The sequence below is a fragment of the Gracilinanus agilis genome, chromosome 6, assembly GCF_016433145.1.
Source record: "Gracilinanus agilis isolate LMUSP501 chromosome 6, AgileGrace, whole genome shotgun sequence".
NCBI classification, from domain to species: Eukaryota; Metazoa; Chordata; class Mammalia; order Didelphimorphia; family Didelphidae; genus Gracilinanus; species Gracilinanus agilis.
In genome coordinates this window covers 155,758,340-155,781,765 of record NC_058135.1, presented here as the reverse complement: position 1 = coordinate 155,781,765, position 23,426 = coordinate 155,758,340, and the positions used below count along the sequence as shown (strand labels likewise).

At 33.7% G+C, this 23,426-nt stretch overlaps 1 protein-coding gene across 18 annotated transcripts in view; it reads left to right on the top strand.

Moving 5' to 3' along the window:
* The window catches only part of ADGRL3 (adhesion G protein-coupled receptor L3), a 525,728-nt gene that overhangs the window by 219,076 nt on the left and 283,226 nt on the right, over positions 1 to 23,426 (top strand). For all 18 annotated transcript variants that reach the window (XM_044681578.1, XM_044681583.1, XM_044681575.1 and 15 more), the window contains one exon: positions 16,082 to 16,162. In XM_044681578.1, coding sequence (XP_044537513.1) covers positions 16,082 to 16,162 — 81 coding nt within the window. The remainder of the gene's footprint in view (positions 1 to 16,081; positions 16,163 to 23,426) is intronic.

Genomic DNA, 23,426 nt, shown 5'->3' with positions numbered 1-23,426 from the left:
TAACAGCTTAAAGTACAATGTTTACAAAGAAGATAAATATACAAGCAAAATAGACAATAAAGTAGGTGGAAGATAAAAACAAAGAGCATGCCTAAACCAGAAAACCCTGAGTGTCAGACAATAGAAATTCCTTGGGAAGCAGTAGGAAGCCATTTTTAAGCATAGCACATGGGACCAGATCTATGTAGAAGAAAGATCATTCTTTCATAGGCATGAATGGGAAAGAATAGGGAATATAGGTAAGAAGATCAAAGCTTTAGTAATCTCTAATCTTATATCTCCAAATCCATCTTGAACTCCATGTCCAGTAGACATCTTAAAATCAACATGTCCAAAGCTGAATTCATTGTCTTTCTCCCTAAACCATTACCCTAACTTCCCTATTATTGTCAAGGGCACTATCGGCCTCCCATTATCCAAGGTTCACAATATAAGTATCGTCTTTGATATCCCCTAGGTATCATGCTCACTATCTCCTCCATATCCAGTTTATTGCCCAGACCTATCGATTTCCTCTTTGCTACATCTGTTGAATGCATCCCTTTCTCTCTTCTGAAATTGCCACCATCTGGTACAGGTCTTCATCACCTCACACTTGGACTATTGCAATGTCCTTCCAGTAGGACTACCTGCATGAAATCTCTCCCTATTCCAATCCATCCTCCATTTAGCTGTCAAAATGATTTTCTTAAAGTATAGGTCCAACTATGTCACCCTCTTCTCTTATTCAATAAACTCTAAGGGTTTTCTGTCTTCTACAGCAACAAATATAAAATCATCTTTTGTTTTTGGCATTCATTACCCTTCAAAATCTAGATTTCTCTCCTCTCTTCCTTGTATTCTTAGATAGTATTCCCTCATATATTCTGTTTTATCCAGGGACACTGGGGAAAAATTCATTGAGGAAGTAAAGAATGTTATGCTTCAATATGCATTCAGACTCCATAAGTTGTTTGTTTGTTTTTTCTGATGGCAGATAGCCTTTTTTGTCATGAATCCCTTAGAAGGGTCCTAAATCCTTGTTTTACTGATAATAAAGTCATTCATAGTTGATCATCCTGCATTATTGCTGTTAACTGTGTGCCAAGTTCTCCTGGTTCTGCTCACTTCACTTTGCATCAGTTCATAAACTTCCTAGGTTTTAACGACATCCCATCCAATATTTATTATCTTTTTTGTCATATTACCCAGACTTATATATGTGAGCTTCTACTTCAGAGTTGTCTTCGTTTCCATTTCTCTAATTAGATCTGATTTGGAATTTTTTTAATATGATTACAGAATGCCTTTCTCAAATATTCTTAATTCTAGTATCTTTCCTCTGTTAATTATTTCCTATTTATCCTGGACACACTTGTTTGTTTCCCCCATAAGTTTGTGAACTCCATGAGGGCAAGGATTGTCTTTTGCTTGTTTTTAATACCAACAATGCTTACCATAATTATTACCATAATGCCATTATGCTTACCATAATCACATAATATGTACACAATGCGTGGTACATATTTAAGTGCTTAAATAATGCTTATTGACTAACTGACCTTTAAGAAGAATATTGCACTATATCAGGCAAATGGTAGTTAATGGTTGAATAAGATTGGCAGCAACAGGAATAAAGATGAGGAAAAAGATGCAAAAAAAGTTAGGGAGATTAATTCAAAAGGACTGCATAAGTAATTCGAATGTGAAAGTTGAAGGAGAGGGAGAGAAATGAGTCAAAGACAATCCTACAATTAGGCACATTGTTCATGTTACTTTGGTTCACAGACTGCTTTCTTCCCTTTGGGAGCTTAGCACTGTACATTTTTATCAGACTCTGAATCCTTATCTCTTTACATAGCTTTTCCATTTTCTTGAAAATGTTTACTAGGCAGTTTCTGAATATTTTTGTAATGTAGCAAACACAAAGAAAAGAAAAAATAATTTAATATGTCCTGTTTCTCTTGGGATACTGGCATAGACTTTGAGTTTATCAAACATAAACTCAGCAAGCCAAGCTCCCTGGCTCTGGTTCTAGGGAATAACTGTCTTGTTGAGACTCTCCTGAACTCATAGTTTTAGTTTCTTGTTTGCTTTCACAGGTTAGGTCAGCAGTACTAAGCGAAAATATTTCAACTCTTCTTATTCCTGAAGCTGATCTTTTATTTTTCCACTTTTGCATGGGAAAAAACTCCTTAAAGAAATCCAGATATCAATGTCTAAGTTTCCGTTTCTGTAAAATACATTATTTAAGTCCGGAGTTTATGACATGGGATTGTGTTTAGGTGTGTGTGTGTGTGTGTGTGTGTGTGTGTGTGTGTGAGTGTGTGAGTGTTTGAGAGAAAGAAAGTGAGAGAGAAATAGACAGAGATAAAGGGAGACAGAGACAGAGAAAGACAGAGAGACAGAGAGGCAAAGACAGAGACAGAGACAGAGTCAAAGAAAGACACCGAGAGAAACAGAGACACAGATAGGGGACAGAAATAGAGAAGAGCATTCCCTTACCCAGCACCAAGCTATGCCCTTCTCTACTTCTGTTAAATACAGGAAACTTTACAAATGAATAATATGGAGTAAAAAACACTAAACTTCCAGTCAAAATGTGTCACAGTTATGGAAAAGTAAAATTATGTGGACCACACAATAAACCCTGGGAACAAGGTACTACACTTATTTACATACTCTGCTAGTAAATGTCTGAATCAGGACTCAAACTCAGGTCTTCCTGACTCCATTTCCAGAATTTTTTTCCATTGTGAAACTTCAATCTGTGCCTAGAAATTCATATAATTATCAAGTATTTATTCAGTATGTAAAATTTGGTACTATTTACCCCTTGTCAAGTATAGAAGAAATAGGATAAAGTATTCAAAACATGGTTGCTATATATTAGTTTACAATCTGATTTAATCTAAGTAATGGTTCCCATTCCTTAATGTATCCCCTTGCTATTCTTCTCTAAAGACAAATTATAGATGTAATATTATGTCCTGATTGCTTTGCCTTATGTTGAAAAGAAATGTAACAAGTGTTCAAAACCGGTTTAAGTTGTCTAAAAGTAATTTGAGAATAACCATTGTATGCCTTGCTAATAAAATGTTGCTATCTGCTGCACGCATTTTTGTGTGTGTATGAAATCCCAATTATAAAACTTTAATTTAAAGTACAATATGAATGCTCACAGAAGAGGAAATTAATGAGCATAAAACATTCAAGATTTTCCTTATTCATGGTATTTAAACTCTGGACTATAATTTAAGTAATTGGTACATTGGGTTTTTTTCTGCTAGACTTTGATATGTGATTTGAATTTTAAATAGAAATATGATTCAAGAAAATTCACAGTTCTATACTTTGAAATAGTAAAAGACAAAATTAAAAAAAACCTGGTTAAAAAAAAAAAGCCACGTTGCATTTATTGCTGCCACTTCTCAATGGTACTACTTCTAAGTTATAGGTCTAATATACAGCTAGTCAAAGAAAATGTTTACTATGGAGTAAGTATTTTAGATCCAGATATTTTCCACTTCTGATGACCTAAAATTCTGCCTGAATCATTCCCATTGTGATTTTGCTGACAATGGTAGCATTAGTACTTGAGAAATGTTAATGACTCCCTTTGTTTTTTAGTGGTAAATTAATTAGTAATTTCCCTCCAAAATACAGATGTGTGTATGTTACATGTCTGCATATACATACACATATATGTATATGAGTGTGTATTGTACCCACCATGTACATATTCTCTACTGTGCTTTGATCTTTACTTGCTTTATTCACTACATGGGTTTTCCAATTAGTTCCTATTGTTCAAGACTAATAAAATTCTGAATTCCCATTTCTCTTTTGTGCCTTTCTCTTTTTTCCTCAACATCATATGCTTGTGAACCTTTCCATTCTCTTAAACATGGACAAGACTCTTTTCTCCATCATAACTGAACATAATTACAGAATTTAAACAAATACACATGCACATATAATAAAAGCAGCAAGATCAGGGTAAAAGAGTACTAGACCTAAAGTCAGGACATATCTACCTTCAAAAATTACTTCTAATGCCTCTTAACAGTAATCAAATCATCAACCTTTCTTGCCTCAGTTCCACAACTGTAAAATAAGGATAATAATATCAGTAGTCTTTATGGTAAGGCTAGAGTAAGTATAAAATCATATTGGTTTTAAGTGCTTTAAAGTCACAAATCTTAAAGCATGAATTCAAAACAAAACAAAACATTTATAACTGTTGAAGATACAAAGTCTTAAAAAGGAGCAATACTGCCATCATGAATTTCACATTCTAAGAAGGTATTCTTCCCTGCCACCTCCCCAAAAAGAATAGTGGGAGAAGGGAAATCAGGAAAATGTAATCTGCTAAAGAAGGGATTTGTTAAGATAACCTGTGAGTGATTAGATGGGATATTATTACTCTGAAGTATGGTTTGCTTGCTAGATCCATACATAAGCTAATGCAGGCTAATTGGATTATTTTGCATATCCATAATCAAAATTATGTGGGCTGGGTCCTGAGTTAGGAGTTACAAAGATGACTTAGATCAGTGTTAAGGACATTGATTTAGTAAGGCCCAGGGGTCTAGGGCTCACATCTGTGTGGATTGTGCTGGTCCAGGTAGCAAGGAGCAAATGGCAAGATATCTTCTTGGTTGTATGCCACTATAAGAATGTTACCTATTGATTCAAAATACTTTTTTTCTTAGGGAAATCTGTCTTTAGAAATATGTTGCTTACGAATGATAATTATGACACCTCTACAGTGAATAGCTTTGCAATGGATTATTGAAAATACAATCTAGATGAAATAGAAAAACTCAAGAGAACCTGAAAGTCAATCAAAAACATCTATTGCATGTACGTACTATGTACCAGGCATTGTGTCAAGCATTGGAGATGAAAAGAAAGACACAAAAAAATCAACAACAGAAAGCACGGTTCTTGCTTTAAAGGAGCTCACAATCTAATGAATTAGACAGTATGAAAAAAACCTAAGCAAAATATACACAAAGAAGATATATAGGTATATAAATATGACAGATTGGATAAGCTCAAGGAGAATGTCAATATTAAGGAGGACTGAAAAAGGCTTCTTATAAAAGGTGAATCTGTATCTGAAACTTTAAAGAAACCAGGAGGGAGAGATGAGGAGAAAGAGATTTCCAATGATGGGGAAAGCCAGTAAAGATGGTTAGAGTTGGAAGATGGAACATCTTGTGTAGAGAAACACCAATGTGAAAGTGAAAGGAAAGAGAAATATTTATTAAGTGCTTACTAAGTATCAGACATTGTGCTGAGCATTTTACAAAGATCTCATTAGACAAAAGGACAGTGTCACTGACAGAAAGAATACATGGAAAGGAATCAGGTTTATGAAGACTGGAAATGTAGGAAGAAGCCAGTTTATAAAGGGTTTGTGAGCCAGTTGATTTTATATTTTACCATTTATTGAATAGAGGTTTAGGAGTGATATGTTCAGATTTAGGCTTCAGAAAGATTAGTTTGAGAACTGAGTGGAAAATGGACTAGAGAAAGACAAGGTAGATCAAGTAGCAAACTTTTTAATTAGTCCACCCATGAAATGACAAAGTCTGTACCAGGATGATGTCAGGAAAGAAAAGGAAACATCACTGAGAGATGTTACACAGGTAGGAAGTTTAGGACTTGACAAATGATTAAGAATGGAGAGCAAGAGTGAAGGGTCTAGAATGAAATCTGGGATACAAGCTTGAGTTACTGAGATGATAGTGGTTGCATAAACAATAATAGTGGAGAGTGTTGGTAGAGGAGAAATAATGAGCTTAGTTTTGGAAATGTTGAGTTTAAGATGTGTACAGAATAATCGATTAAAAATGTCCAAAAGGCTGTTGGAGATAGAAATCTACAGGTCAACTGAGGGATGACATTAGAAAAGAAAATTTAAGAATCATCCACAGAGAGACAAAATAATTGAATCCATGAGAACTGATAAGATCACCAAGTTAAATAGGAAAGAGTGAAAAGATAAGAGGTCCTATGGCAGAGCTTTGAGAGACAAAAAAGATTAGAGGGCATGAACTTGAAGAAGATTCAACAAAAGAGACTGAAGAGAGGTCCAATATGTAGGAGAAGAACCCAGAGAGAATAATGCCATAAAAACTAGAGAGAAAAGAGAAGGCAGAGGAGAGGTCAAAGAGGACTGAAAAAAAAAGGCTATTAAATTTAGCAATGAAAAGATTCTAAGTAATTTAGGAAAGAAAAGTTTCAGTTAAATGATGAGGTCAAAAGCCAGACTATATAGTTAAGAATGAACATCTGATCATGCCCAAATTGGTGATATGTCTCTTTAATCCCTGGTAATGGGAGTTAAGGAGAACATTATGGTAATTGGGGTGTGCAAAGCTATGATTTCATTAGGGTGGAGAACTCTAAATTTGGAAGATACCTTCACTAATGCAGATGGGTGACTCATTTGTAACTTGAAATATAAGAGTTGCCTTGGAGTCTGAGAGGTTAAATGCCTTGCACAGATTCTCCGGGGCCATTGCTTTAGAGTAGGAAGAGATCTTAAAGATTATCAAGTCCAATTCCCTTCATTTTACAGTTGAAGACACTGAGACCTAGAGTAGGTAAATGATTTTTTTAGAATCACAAAAGGAATAGGCATATCAGATGAGATTTGAACCCAGGCACTAGATTAAAATAATCTATCTTACCATGCAACTTTCCTGAGCTTTATGAATATTTTAGTTTTATTCTCTTCCTTCTCAATCACTTTGCCACTTTCTCAATTTAGCAAAGGTAAAAAAAAAAAATAACTTCTTCCATTTGTTTTTCTTTTTTCCCTCTGATTTCCAATGGGTATACTCATGAACAATGAGTTCCACATGTGTGAGTGAAACATTTTGTAATAAAGGTCTATGGATTTATGCATTATTGATTATCTTGTTATTTTGTGGGAATACCTTCTAACGTTCATATAGGAAGTGTGACAACACGCTTTCATTTATTTTAGAAAGTCATTCTGGGCATAATTATTTGGAGACCTTTCTGTTCAGTTAATTTTGCTTCCTCCTTTTTTCCTTGTTCTCTTACTTTGCCTCATCATGATGCTTATTTCTACAAGCTCTGACCTTACTCTGATCTTTTCCTACTATTAAAGAGTTATTATTCTTGATATTTATGAACATTTCAAATATGGATAGCAATGACCTTTAGTAATTTGGCCTTCAAAAAGTACAAAAAGAGGCAAGTCTTATTTTAAAATGGACCCCATCTTATTTACAATTGCACATTGAGAAATATCCTAGTGACTTAAAGTTTGATTCACAATTGTAGTAATCCTATCAATTAAGTGACTAATAAAAATGTAAACCAGGAAATTTCTTTTTTTGAACCAAAATAATAACTAGGAAAAGATTGTGTCTTTGGCAAAATGTTATTTAAACATAATATAACCCTTTACTTCTCCCCTACCACCTCTATCCTACATCTTTCTTTAAGATGATAAATTTTTCTTGACCCAAGGACTTACTGAACCATCAACGAAGTTCTGTCAGATCAATAACCACTTACTAAAATATTTGCTATATGCAATGAATTGGGTTAATTGCTGAGAAAATACATACATATAAGCAAAAAGAAAGGTACTTCCTACCCTCAAGAAGGTTACATTCTAGAGAGGGGGAAATAATAAATAAAAAAGTAGCTAAAAAGCAGGGTAGATGGAAGGAAAAAAGTTCCCATATATGGTAGAAAGTTCTGAAGAATCAAAAAGTGGAATAAGGAGAAAAGTGAGCATACCTGGGCTGGTCAATTCTCAGATGGAGGGCTTGGGCAGGAAGTTATCAGTCTGTATAAGGGATAATTTGCTGGTAGGAGGCATCTCACAATGTAAAAAAAGTGGAAATGGAAAAAGACTACTAAAGTATGGAAAATTCTGATCATAAAGAGAGGTACTATCCATAGCAATAAAACCATGGATTTCAAAAATATTACTAATAGAATTATAGGAGAGTAGGTAATCATCTGGAGCATGGCTAGCAGTATGGAAATCTAGTAATAATACTGTGAAAACTTAATAGTTTGTTATTTATAACCTGCAAAGGGTCTTAAGCCTTTACTCTGGATCGCCTATGAGTCAATTTGTTTCCTTCATCAGCTCTTTTCTGACATTAAGTATTATTTCTCGAATACTTGAAATTTAGAATAACTAAATATTTGTTCTGATGACTTCTACTTTAAGTTTTCTGGCATAATAATTTCATTTATGTGACATGTTACACGGTTCAGAGATGCTAGATATATATATATATATATGTATGTATATATATATTCTACAAATGTTTATGGGGACACTACTAACAATAATAGTTATCTTTAGTCCCCCTGAATTATTTTCCATATTTGTGTTTCCAGGATTTTGCAGGTTGACATTCACTCAGCGAGTCAATTGTGCAAAAAGTACTGAAAAATAAATGTATTATCTTTAACATTTTCTGAGAGTTTTTCCTTTGTTTATGTCCATGAGCCCCTGAAATTCATTATAACCCTAAAGTGTTTGTGAATTCGTTTTTCAAATAAATAACAAACACAAAATTTGGAGGGAGGATGAATTTAACTTTATCCAGTATCTGTATTCCTTCTTAGCAGTTGTTTTCTAGAGAATATTGTGTAAACTATAACGGTTATTTTTGCAATGCTCTTGTTATGTTTTCCTTCTTTGTTACCAAAAAAAAATCTTTACTAGGGAAAATTCCATCCCTGACCTTTGCTCCATCATCACTAGCTTTATTTCCTGAATAAGTCAAGCATGTAGTTATTGTGATGTTTTCTCTTATTTTACTAACTTGATTGGAAACAAGTACACCTACCACCATGAAAGAAGGAAAACAAGTTGAAATGAAAAGATTAGAAACAAAATTGGCAACTTTCTCATTCTTACTTTGATGATTAGTTTTGATTGGTGTTTACATTTTTACCTGAAAGTAGTCTTCAGGAACACCAGATGGTTTAAGTGAGAGTGGGATTTGAAGATGGAAACACAAGCTGTTATGATGCTAGGCATGCCCAATTTTCCATCAGTAAAAGAGACATCTTGACCTATGGGCATTTTATCAGTAGCAGAGAGTTACTTTTCAAAAAGAAATTGGACTGCTTTTTAGAGAATGTCCAGCTATTTTTGGTACTGATTTTAAATACTTAATACAAAACCCTACATGCCATTCTCAAATATTGTTTGGTATGAGCACTTCATGGTTCCCACATGGAATCATTATTTTCGTGAGACAGAGAGATATCATTTTCTAGGGTTCGTATGCGTGACAAGAGCAAAATGATAACATTATTAAAGAGTCCAGGAGCAAAAAAAACAACAACAACAACAACAACAACAAAGCAAATGACAGAGTTTTGTATTGTTCTTGTGGAGGGAAAGTGCTGAATCTCAGGAGAGAAAATAATCATGATCAGCTGCTGAAAATTTTAAAGCAAGCAAAAAAAAATAGCATAAAAGCTTTTTGGAGAGCTATAGACTACTCCACTTATTTATAGCACTCTATAGAAAATGAGTAAAAATTGGGATGAAAGGTGGTAAAGCTAAAGAAACCAGGAGGGACTAGGTTGTAGTAAATGCTTTTTACTTGAGGCGATGAGCTTCTTTATTTCTCCCCTTACTTTCCTCCATATTTTATTTATCTCATTTTCCATTTGATGGACAGTGATGACAGATGTGAGTTTAGTATCTACTAAAATATGTAGAATCTGATATAGATGGTCTAGAATAAGTCTTTGAAATAAGGAACTTTATTTCATTTACTCTCAATGGTTCAAAAGGGATTCAATTCCATCTCTAGTTTTTTTGTTTTTATTTTTTTCTTAAGTATAGTTTCCTTTGAAAGTTAGGCTTAATTCCCTCTGCCCTTTAAGGACATTTTATTTTGAGACCCTTATTTTAAAAAGAATTTCCTTTTGGAAAGAAGCAGTAGTACCTTAAATGTTGTTCCTGGTGCTATCTGGGGCAGATATAATGGCTGCAGTGCAATTTCCATGTTAAGACGCATAAATTATTATTAAGTATTCAAGGTATTGAAGAAAACATGCAGTAGTTCTGTGACACACAGAGCTGAATAAATATGTATTGTATATGTATTGTTGTTCCACAACTTAAGAGGCACATAGAAAAATTGGAAGTGTCCCCAGAAAGAAGTGGAAGTAGGACTTATGTAAAGGATTAAGGAACTGACTGCCTGTTGGAAGCCTTGAAGTGACTTCCCTCAAGATTCATGATCCTCAGCTCTTGTTAGCATTTGACAGTGTTGACTAGAGACCTTGACACTTCTTCCCTTGCTTTCCATGAGACTATACTTTTCTAGGTCTCTTTCTAACACTTCCCCCATTCATTATCAGGCATCTTTTTATCCCTGTGATTCCCCCCTCCCCCCCCAAGGAAAAAAGAAAGAAAGAAAACTGAAACCCTTGTAAAAAAAAAGGCATAGCAAGAAAAATAAATAACAATGTTATCTCTATCCAAAAATCTCTGTATGGTACTATAGAATTAGTCCTTCTCCTTCTTGTGAGAAGATGTGTATTGTCCTCTGGAATCATAGTTCACCATTTTGTTGATGAGAGTTCAGTATTTTTTTAAATTATACTTATTTTTGCCTTTTTTGTCAGTTTTTCTGCCCACTTATTTGAATAGTTTGCTTCTTTTAATTCTTTCTTGCCCTACTGTAGATAGCCTCCCAAATTGTGTATTAAGTGCCTAAAAGTTATTCTAGTTCTATCCATCATAACATGGCTTTGAATTCAACTGAAACCAACTCACCTTAAATATTACCTGACTACTAGGCTATAAACCTTAGTGTTAGCCTTGACTCTGTCCTTTTCTATATTCTTTAACTTCGATGGCCATCAAAGATGGCCCTTTCTTCTTTGAAATATCTTGTATTAATTTATATCACCTTTGTTTGGGATATCAACCCTTTATGACTTGATTATATCCATGGTTTCCTAGCTGATATCCTGCCCCCAGTCTTTCTCCAGTCTAGTTCATATTGCATAAGATTAATGTTCTTTGAACACATCACATTTAAAATATATTTTCCTTTATGCTTTATGAAGAAGCTAAACTGATTCCCTACCTCCTAACAGCTGAAGTCTAAATGTCCTTCTTGAATATGATAATATTTCTTCAAGCTCACCTTATTTTATATAATCCCTTCAAGCATCATATCCAGGTAGGCTAATCATCACGCTGCCCTCCACAAAAATTATTGATTTTTTTAAGGTAAGGAGGACTGAGGCTATGCTTTCACTCATGCATTTCTCAGCTCTGGGTTTACTCTCTCATGTGCCTGCTCTGAGTTGTCCTTCAAGGTCTAGCTCACCAATTTTTCACTAATTTTGCTACAAAAATATTTTATTTTTCATATAAGTAAGATGCTTAGAATTTGTTTCTGGAAATTACCTTAATGTTTATCTAGGTAAACCATTTCATTTTGTAATTGAGAAAACAAAGGGTCCAAAGAAGCTAAGTATCATACCCCAAATTCTTATAGTTAGAAACTGGAAGACAATACATTCAAGCCAAGGTCCTCAGGTGCTCTTTTCTTTTTCACAAAACAAAAAAAGATTCTAGACATAATCTAACCTAAGGAAAGCCATCCAACCTATTTTTGATTGGAGGATTCAAGTGGGTGGGGAGGGAATGATTGAACTACACAGAAGGGAAGGACAGGGTTAAGTAAAATCTACTCTCTTAGGGCAGATACCATTGCAGCTTTGAAGTTTGATTTTACTTAAATTTATTTTTAACTCACTTTAATGATATTAACTTTCTCCTTATTATATGATGTAAAAAGCTTAAAAACTGATTAAATAAGCATAATACTAGATATCTCCATTGAAGAACAGTAAAAACAGAAAGTTACAATCAGGGAAGTGGGATCTATCAATAGATATCAAAGCATTTCAAAGTGGACTTCCAAGATGGTTGCAAACATAATCCCCCTTTCTCTGCCACATCTCTTTTCATTTTTTCTAGGACCGATAAAGATAGAAGGAAATCGAACAGTAAAATTCCTCCTTTTCTCCTCTCCCTCTGCTCTGGAACTTTATTGTTATTGGTAATCTACCTCATGATCATGGACTTTGCTGACAATATCCCATACAAGTCAATCAATAAATAATCATTCTGCCCTTAACTTGTGCCAAACATTGTGCTAAGTGTTGAGCATAGAGACGTGAGCAAAAAGATAGTTCCTGCCCCTGAGGAACTAATAGGGGCAAGAAAATATATAACAAGGGAACTAAAAAAGCAGGGTAGTTAGAAAACCTGAACTGAAGTAAGAATGGTCTGATGTCCTTTCTTAAAATAGAAATTTCAAGAAATCACCAATGGGAGAAGGAACCCATAGCAAAAGAATCAGAAGGTAACTGAAGAATGGTGGCCAAGTCTAAGGAATCAGAAATGACTGGTTTTTCATTTCCCCACAATGGAGGAAAACTCACCAGTGATAAAAAGGATGCACAGGAGAAGAATCTGGAAACTCTGTTCATGGGAGCTTTACTACTGTGGTATCATAAATATCATGATCATAATACATTGAAGAAAGGGGAAAAAATCCTTCAGAAGAAAGTTAGGGATATTACTCTGTGAAGTATCTTGTTGTTTAGTCACTTCAATCAGTACAACTCTTTATGAGCCCATTTGGGGTTTTCTTGACAAAAAAACTAGAATAATTTGCCATTTCCTTTTCCACCTCATTTTATATATGAAGAAACTGAGGCAAATACGGTTAAATGACTTGACCAGGGCAAAAAAGATTGTAAGTTTCTAAGGCAGGATTTGAACTCCAGAAGATGAGTCTTCCTTTCTCCAGGCATAGTGTCCTATCCACGGTGCCATCTAGCTGTCTTATGAAGTATTCTAGGATCATAATTCTATTTGCTTCAATTTCTTTATCTGTAAAATGAGCAGAATAATAGCACTGATCTCCCAGGGTTGTTATGAAGATGAGATGAGATTTATGTAAAGCATTTAGTTCTTGGCATATAATAAGTGCTATATATGTACACATACATATATAGTTATTAATTACTTTATATTAAGATGACTAAAATTCTTTTTACAGAGAACTTTTTAAATATTTCCATTATTAATATTCTAAATGGTAGGGCATAGCAAGTAAACACCAAAGTATCTGATAATTACAGATAAACTGATGTACTTTTTCTCTATAATATTAAAGACATACCACCTCCACTCAACAGCATGCAATTTTCAATGTTTCATTTCCCTGGAAGTAGAGTATTCCTTATATTGCTGAGAGCAGAGTAGTATCTGCATAATGTTCTTAAATGTCATTATGAGGAACCCTGAAGACTCTACCCTCTCCATGGTCTGCATTGCCAGCTAGAAAAATGCTTAGGGCAACAGCAGCTACTATCAACAGGGAGCCATATTAATTATTTAGAATGTGCCTCATATGAGGAATCAACAGAGTTTATTACAAACGGAATATTACTTGAATCGGGAAGGTTACTCTAGCTGTTATCATAATCTATGTATCATTAACTTTCCTTGTTTAGAAAAAGAGATTAATAACCCTATGAATTGTTCCTATAACTATGTGAATTATAATGGCTTAGTTTCATTATGAAAAGAAAAGTTGGGTCCACCCAAAATGCCTTTGAAAAAAGAAAAACAAAAACAAAATTTACACTCTAGGAAAAGACTTAGAAATTAAACTATATGAGTTTTCGATACTGACAGCATGGAAATTTTAGACGCAATATACTAACTGTTTTTTCTCCTATTATCTGGTGGCCTTTCTCATTTCTTTTATTTTTAATTCAATTTTTGATGTTCTGAGATTTACAAATACCAGAAATACACAAACATTTTCATATACAGGGAACAGAAATATTGCACTTGACAACACAGATCTCTACTATATACCTTTTATTCCATAATATTAAAAAAGGAAATTATGGTTGTTATCACCAAGTTTTGACCACAGATTTTTCTGCTTTCTTCTCTCACAACTCAGCTTTCCTCTTGGCCCACTAATGAACAGTTTTAGCTTCTTAATAGCTTTGGAAACTAGGCTACTGAACTTTTACTCTGTTACTTTACCTATCAGCAGAATACTAATAGCTTTAATGCATTCTTTTTTTTTTATCGAAAGAGTAATACAGGTGTATGTGAATCAATAAGAAGTATCTTGTTGTAATGGGTAGGGGAAAGTTTTAGCGGTAGAAAGACCCACATTTACAACCTTTCTCTGACATACATATGACCTTGAATAAAATTCTGCTTAATTATAGAGGGAGTTTATAAATCAGAGAGATCTCTAGGTATAGAAATCATTGGTTGAGACTATGAAAAATATAGTTAACTCATAGTGAAGCATAAAGGCTAAAGAATGAATCCATAGCTCCTTATTTTAAAGTTTTATTTTTCCCACATCAGGTGTTATAAAAATATTTCAAGTATCTGATGAAGTTATTCTCCTATTCTTTATGATAAAAAAAATGCCATCCACCTCCACAGAAAGAACTGATGGTGTGTGAAAGTGGACTAAACATATTATATTTCACTTTATTTCTTCATTTTTCTTTTGTTTGAATTCTCTTTCACAAAATGCTAATATGGAAAAATGTTTTACAATATTACATATGTAAAATCTATATTGGATTGTTTGCTGTCTCAAAGAGAGAAGATGGCAAGAAGAGAGGGAGGAAGGGAGNAAGCATAAAGGCTAAAGAATGAATCCATAGCTACTTATTTTAAAGTTTTATTTTTCCCACATCAGGTGTTATAAAAATATTTCAAGTATCTGATGAAGTTATTCTCCTATTCTTTATGATAAAAAAAATGCCATCCACCTCCACAGAAAGAACTGATGGCAAGACGGCAAGAAGAGAGGGAGGAAAGGAGAGGGAGAATTTGAAGCTTTTAAAAAAAGGGATTAAATTTTTTTCATGTAAATGAAAGAAAAAATAAAACAATATTTAAAAAAAGTTATTCTACTCAATGACCTCTAGTGACTCCCTATTATTTCTCTTGTATTTACTATATTATATTTATTATATTTTATATTTATATTTATTTTATGTATTATATTATATATTATATACTATACTATATTTACTATATTACTATATTACTATTCATCACCTGGTCTTCTTTCCTGGCATATAATAGTCCTCCTCAGAAACACTCAACCCAGCCAAATCAGGCTTGATATTGTTCCTTTTACTTAACACTCCCCATTAGAGTGTAAGTTCCTTTTCTATCCCCATTAGAATGTAAATTGGCAGGAACTGTCTGCTTGTAGTCTTATTTCCCAAAGTGCCAGTCATATATGGAGCACAAAAATGCTTAATAAATGTTTGACTTAACTTGACTCCATTCCCTCAACTGTATCTTTTGTACTCCATGCCTAGAATGAAATATACTATTCTCTTCTTTTTTCATATATGACTGAATAAATTCTTTAAAGGCAGGAAAGATTTCACTTTTCTCTCCAGAATCTTAGAACCTAATAATGTGGATGGACACATTGTAGGGATAAATTTTTGTCAATTGATAGATTACTAATTGATCTGGTTGTGCTTTTAAGGCAGATCATACCCTGTAGATATATATTTTTAAGCATTTTAAAAGTTCTATTATACTAAAAGCCATGAAGTATTTCCTCCAAGTCACATAGCAAATTAGTGAGAGAAAGAATATGAACACAGTTCTTCCTGACTGGCCACTGTTTTTGCTAGCCAGTCTGATTTTGATGATAAACTTATGAAATAGTTTACCTACTAATTGAATGGTACTGAATGTTGTAAGTAAAAGGGGGCTGTTGAATAGCCAAAATAACACAGGCTTTTTTTTCTAGAATAGGGTGCACTGAATAGTCTCAAAGAATTTAAAACAAAATTATACCTTGAATTCTGTTCATTCAGTAGTATGACTATTAAAAATAAAATTCTTACAGCTGTGATAGTCAAATTCATTTGGAGGTAGAATAAAAGATAAAAAGGAGAAAGAATAAAATAATATTGTTAACAATAAATTTTACAAAGAAAATTAAGTTGCTTCTTCTTGGGTCCACAGGGCAGGCACATCATGGGCAAGTTTCATACATTGCTCCACCCATTCACCTGGACTCGGAGCTGGAGAGACCCCCTTCTAAAGGTGAGTTTCCATAATTTGTAATTTTATCATATTTATTTTGCAAAGGACATTCTAAAGATTAACAGCGATGTATGATGAGAAATTAAAAGTCTTCCTGCTTCATTAATTCAATGGATTAACCTTTGTTAAATTCCCATTGTGGATAATCCTTCCTGAAAATCAGTCGTCTATTTGTGTAATTTTGTTTTCTCTTCAAACAGGATTCACTAATTAAGAAATTAAACTTTTAAGATTTCTTTGTTTTTCATCATATATTTTAAATTATATGCCACTATATTATCTGCATAGTATTCAGCATGCATGAGACAATATAAAAATGCATTTGGCTGTTTTCATGGAATCTTCATTATCAGTGTTTTTCAGACTGTCAAAAACATTCTTATTTCACATATGTGAATACTAGCCTACTAATAGCAGATTTTAACTCCACCTCATGTTTTGAAAGGTTGATATAGTCAAAGAAAATCATACCCACTGCCAACAAAGCTCATGATAATTAGCTTCTCCAACCTTAGATAGATTAGTAATTTATATGCTCTATTTCTAACATTGTGGCTCTGTCATTAATGGAGCTTCTTTATATTATACTTTATATTATACCTTCTCTGTACTAAGATTAGATGGAAGAGCAAGTCGTTCATAAAGGAAACATCATATAATGCTAAATATACTAGTATGTGTATATCTGTGTGTGATTCTATAAATATTTATTCTATACACATACTTATGTAAATATATACACATATATAAGTCTATAAGACATTTCATGTACTGTCACACACACTCATAGTCAAAGAAATTCATAATTTTATAAACAATTTAGGTATTTATTACATGGTAGAAAACAATCCTTCTATACTAGCTCATACTGGGCAACTCTAGTTCTTGTGCTGTTCTAAGTTTAACTAGAGCGAGTTCACCCAATGTGTTAGGAGCCTTCGTGGATTTCCCTTGACATCAGGATGACTTTTGCCATTTGACTAACATAGAGTTATAGTCCAAATGTTGTAAACTATTTATTAGTTTTAAGAGTTAAAAAATTAAATGTGAATTTTGTTGAATTATATTTCTCAAAAATGACATTTTTAAAGTATTTTATGCAAGCATTTAATGTATTTTATGCATAAAATATACATTTATATATGTATACATTTATATTAAAGCATGAGAAATAAAAGCTGATGTGCTAGAATAGTTGATTTTATGAAGGTTATGCAATGTATAAAATATTATGAATACATGCACACTTTTCTCATATTGTCTACAGTTGAAAGGTATATTATGCTTGGTTTGACTCAAGTGATGAGTCATTGCCTCATAAATTGAGCAGAAAGCTCATCTTTCTGCCTCACAGAAAGCATCAAGCAACATTTTATATAACAAATAGACTTTCAAAATTGCTGTTGTATATGTTTTAATTTTCTAAGTACCAAAGATATTGGGATAGAGTTGTAGACTTGAGTCATGCAGAGGACCCTTTTACACTTTTGAAATTGCTTTAATTACTTAATAAAAATCAATTTTCTTCTTTTACTTGCTTGTAAACATAGCTAGAGAATAAAAGCTTTGACTTTCCAGATATACCCTGGAGCATAATACCTTCATATGAGCTCCTAGTATCATCTGAATGTCCATATCTATTTTGTTTGTTTGAAATTAATTCCTGTGTACAATTTTACTTTTCTCCCAAGTATAGAAAGTTTAAGATTCTTTTATCAGAAATTATGATTTAGGAGGTATAAGAAATTTCCATTGAGGAAAATTACTCTATCAATTCAAATTGTTGGCTGTTTTTCCATTTATAACCTTAGATACTTGGGACAGGTAGGTGGTACAATGGATAGACCCTCAGGCCTGGAGTCAGGAAGATCTGAGTTCAAATTTAGCCTCAGACACCTCCATCTATATGACCCTAGGCAAGTCACTTAACCTTTTCACTTCATTTTTCTCACTTGTAAAATGGGGACACTAATAATATTTAACTTTGCCTAAATATTGTGCTTACTTTGTTGTAAAGATCAAATGGAAGGGAGATCATTTAGGAGAAATGGTTCTGTAAGGATGAACTGGAGTTGGGGACATATTTGAAACTGAGAAACTGCCCAGCAAGCTGTAGCGATAGTTTAGGCATTGAGATGAAGTGTGAGTTATTATTATAACTAGGACCAATGGTGGAAGTTGCACAGACAGATTTTTGGCTTGACTTAAAGAAAAAAATTCCTAACAATGACAGCTGTCTAGCATCAGATGTCCCCATCGCTGGAAAGTGCTCAAGTCAAAAGACTGGATGACAACTCTTTGGAAAAGTCCCTTCCACTGACAAAGTGCATGGGAAGTTGAAGGCAGATGTAGACGTAGATGCAGAGCTAACGATGGAAGTGTCTGTTGGGACCAAAGTATCCCATATGTCCTTTCTGGAGATGCAGACTGCCACACATGGCCAGCTCTGCAGATGAATACATGAGACCCTATAGACAGAAAGGGTAGAGAGTTGTGACTGTATGAAGATCCAATATGATCAAGTTGCACAATGTCACAGCAGTGCTTGTTAAAGTCCTTCCTAGATCTACAGTTCTCTTCTACCATTGCAAATTTGGGAGAATTTTTGTTATGGGATCCCTCTGTTTCCTTCAAACCACACAATACAATGGAGATGCCATCAGAGCTGTCCATAGGCCAGTCATACCTAGAGCACAAATCTATTGAAGTCAGAACTCTTCTTTTGGGAGTTTTGGACCTGAAGAGAAAACCTAGATATGATGATTGAGACTATGGAGATCTAAATGTTCCTGGCCTTCAGATTACCAAAAATATGGAGAAAACTGGGTAAATTCTCTTCCTTGGGAATGTCAAATGTGATGACTTTCTAATATGTGAAAACACCTACTATACTCCATTTATGCTTAAAAGGACAATAAATCAGACATGCCAGGGAGTGACAGTGAGGAAAATTAATTTTATTAGTAACATATCAAGATGGAGGCATAACTAGGGCAGCAGCGCACTATTTCACCATGAAAATCCTCTCTGACAAAGAGTAAAAATTCACCACAAAGCAAATATAAGAGTGAAAAAATCAACAGAGACAGAGGGAAACGATCTTCAAAAAAATAAAAATCCAAAAGATATGCAGATATCATGGGGAACTGAGATGAGAGGGGTGCATGGCTAGCAGGAGGCATAGTAACAAGTGAAGAGCAAGCCACACACCCCATGTCTGCTCTCACAGGTTCCGAACTTAAGTCAAAGCTAAGTCAGACCCTGAGATCCTGCTGGGCAAAAAGAGGTCCAAGCCAACTAATACCCGTTGAATTTGCAAACCTGAGGAGAAATTCAGAATCCCAACCCAAGGAAATCTGTAGTAAAGGAGACCAATCCACATGGGCCCAGAATGAAACCAGGAATCCCAATCTGGGCTAGGGATGAGGGCATAATCCACAGTTTGGGGTGAGGACATAGTTCTCAGGAGGAGTCCCCCCACCCCAGATTGTTTTACCTAAAACTAAGGGTGGAGCTCCAGGATAGGACAATCTAGGGTGTGCCTGACTGAATGAAGAACACCTTGAGACCAAAAAATGTGAGCCTAAGCCTGGGGCTATTAGAAACATATCTATATGAAACCTTTCTTAAATCTTAGAATATGTTACAATTAAAATTATTTCAAGTGATGGATTTGGGGTAAGAATTAAGGTCTCCTAATTTCCAGAAGTAGCATGGCATGGTGAAATAAACAGAACACAATGTTAGGAGACCTTAATTCCATCATCTCTTCTGCTCTTGATTTCCATTGTGACCTTCAGCAAGTTTCTTCTATTTAGACACATTTTCTAATCTTTAAAATGAAAGTATTGGATTAAATGATTTCTAAGTCTGTGAGTCTATAAAATAAGATGGCTAAATTGAAATGGCATACAATTTATCCTTTGGAATTATGTAGCAAAATGAAATGAATGTGATTTGTGTTTACAGCATATTTTAAAACAGTTTTCCTAACCTCTTTGGGATGAGTAAACTCTCTTTTCAAAGGGGACTACTTTGAAGGACCACATTATTTTGGATGTATGTCTGACCTCTGAAGTCTTTATCTTAATTTAGATGTATTATTTAAAGTATATTTTTGAAGATGACTTGTTACTTTATTAACACATCTCAAAAACTGATGCCATCATCAGAGATTTATTCCTTCTAATCATGAATGCCTTATTGATTAAAAAAGACACACACACACACACACACACACACACACACACACACACACACACACACTTTTTTTTGGAAGTGGTCACTACAAGAGATCACATCAACAGGAATCAGAATTCGAGTAGTTAGAAGCAACACCTATCTTAGGAACAAACTGTATTAAATGAAAGATGTATGTGGAGGGAATATGAGCCCAAGGAGTTAGAGGAAGGCTGAAGAAAGGGTAGAGGAGAGTAAAAAACAAATTTAATCACAATTTTTTGTTTGCCAGTCCTGAATAGTCTTAGACCATCTCAAAATCCATCAGTATGAGGTAAAGTAGTTGACTTCTCTCTCCTCTACCTCAACTTAGACTGTTCCAGAATTCATTCTGCCACTGCCTTTATGGCCTATGGTTCCTGGACACTATTATCTTATTCATCTCAATCTTTTCATCTGCCCTGACCCTAAACCTTTTCTTTCATTTATGTCTTGTCTCCCCTAATTAACGATGAGCTTTAGGATGCCTCCCTTTTTCTAGTAGGTACTTAGTAATTTTAATTAATTAATTCTTACTAGAATTATACTTAAACATATACCTTATTTTCTTTTGTTTATGATTTTTTATGTTCAAGCTGGTAGGCCTTATTATTAACAGATTTCTGATATAAAAAGAATGAATTCCATTAAATAGAGGAATTTTTAAAATAAAAAATGCATTTATATATTTCTGTCAGTCTAGATAATGATATCTCTTTGTTAGAGTATTTATATACAGTAATTATGTTGAGATATTTTACAGGATAAAATGGTTATAATAAAGTTTGGCACTCTTTAAATATCGTGTTGATACCTAAGTGGTATCTGATGTAACTATTCATTCTTTCTTTTTTTGTTTTCTTTTTTGGTAAAAGTATTATTGTTGCTGGATCTGTAAAGTTATTTGCTCCCATCTGTGGCTTCAATGGGTTTCCTGTCCTTTGATATGATCTCAGTATAATTTAGGCAAGATTACCGTAGTTGCCAAGGGTATAATCGAGTATAGAAAAAGACAATAATTGCTCAAGGATGGAAGGATGTGAAACAGAGCCAGTCAGTTTGTAGGGTACAATACTGTGTTACCTCTGCACAAGAAGATAAAGAGATAGACAGGTCTTAATATGTGCAGAATAAAAGAAAAAAGGAAATAGGATAAGCCTTAGAGAATTCTCTGTTCCTTAGAACAGCACCAGGGTAGTAGTGAAGGGATGCATGTTCATACCTTTTCTCCTTTTTTACTCTCTCCATTGTAAACATTCCTAACTCTTGTTCAAATTTGCCTCAAACCAATGCCATATTTTATTCCACTAATCTTCTTCTCTCTAAGCACCCTGGTTATTAACTTATATATTTCAAGATGTTGTTATCCTTCCCCAAATTATACTGAGATGAATTCAAGCTTGGTATGTTAATTTCATAGAAATTCATCTCTATAACAGTTTTTATGTATTTATTAGTATTGATTAGTATTTTTAATATTGTGAAAAGAGAATAGACTTGGGTTCAAATACAGAATTAGTTATTCCTCTGGGTTTATAACCTTAGAGAAATAAATTAATCTCTCTGGACTTCAGTTCAGCCCATCCTCCCAAATGTATTACTCTACCTAACATAATATCATCATCATCATCATAATCATAACTAATAATTTTATATTATTTAAGTATTGAAAATATTTTTGCTAGCTCATCTCACCTGAGCTTCACAAAAACAATTATAGTGGAGTAGGAATCTTCATCAAAAAGTAGAAGATGTATATACATGGTTGGAATCATGGATCCTTGAAGCAGTATAATATATTTTAATGATACAAGTCCTCTCTTTGGTGACAATTACTGGTTGCCAACCAATAGTGTTATGCAGTTTCAAACTAAATGATAGGCTATCACTGGACCCATACGTGAAAATCATTCCAATTGAATAGAATTTAATATTTTGAAATTTAGAATTTGCTGACTTAGTTTTTGAGAATCCATTTCTCCTCTTTCCTTCTAACAACATGCATCATATATAATATTTACATAATATATATAATGGTGCAATGATTTAAGGATATATGATTTCAGGCATGTGGATACTCCCTTTACTGATGGATGCAGATTAGAATGTTCGCCTTTTCGTAGAGATCAAATGAGATAATATAAGTAAACACCCTTGCAAACCTTAAAATGCTTTATAAATAATAGCTATTATTCATAATTACTAGCATTACCAAATAATGTTAGTGTTGTGTAGTTATTACATATACTATTAAATGTTACATATTATATACAATATATGATAGCTATTAGGTATTATTAACATTATTACATAATGTTAGTGAGATATAGTTGAAAAGTACACACATATATAGATCAGTACTTGTGGGACTCAATGTCAGTGCTTCTCAGTTTCCTCCTTATTTGCAAAATGAGAGAGTTGGACTAAATGTCTTCTGTGATGACTTGTAGCTCTTAGATCTACAATCTGATGATTTTCACTTGTATTTGGTATATCCATTGCATAGCACAATATATGGAACCTAATAGATACTTAGTAAATGGTTGTTGATTGATATGTTTTTTGTTTGTTTTTTAAATGTCCAGTTGCCAGTCTGTATTGTAATCCACCTTCAGAATTTTCTTCTCCAATGAATTCACAGATTCAGGCTAATATAATACTCTGTAATAGTATGCTCATTTTCTCCCTTTTTCTATGATGGTACCATTGATTTTTCTGAAGCCTAAAGAAATGATTATCTTTTCCTTTATGCATGTAGACTTATATGAATCTATATACATTTTAATATGGCAGAAAGTTATTTTTATAATTTCTTTTTGTATTGTATAGACTTCAAAGGATTCCTAAGGAACGCTTTATTTGCCTGATTTTCAGTAGCAAAACAAAATATTTTCAAGTCAGTAAACAGCAAATAAACCCGTTATGGTACATATTTATAGAATTATCAAAAAATAAGCCTTTTCTCAGGGCAAATATAAAAATTTTATGGATTACCACTTAACATACACAGTAAAAGTATTAACATCCCTGGAAACCATGGCAAAAT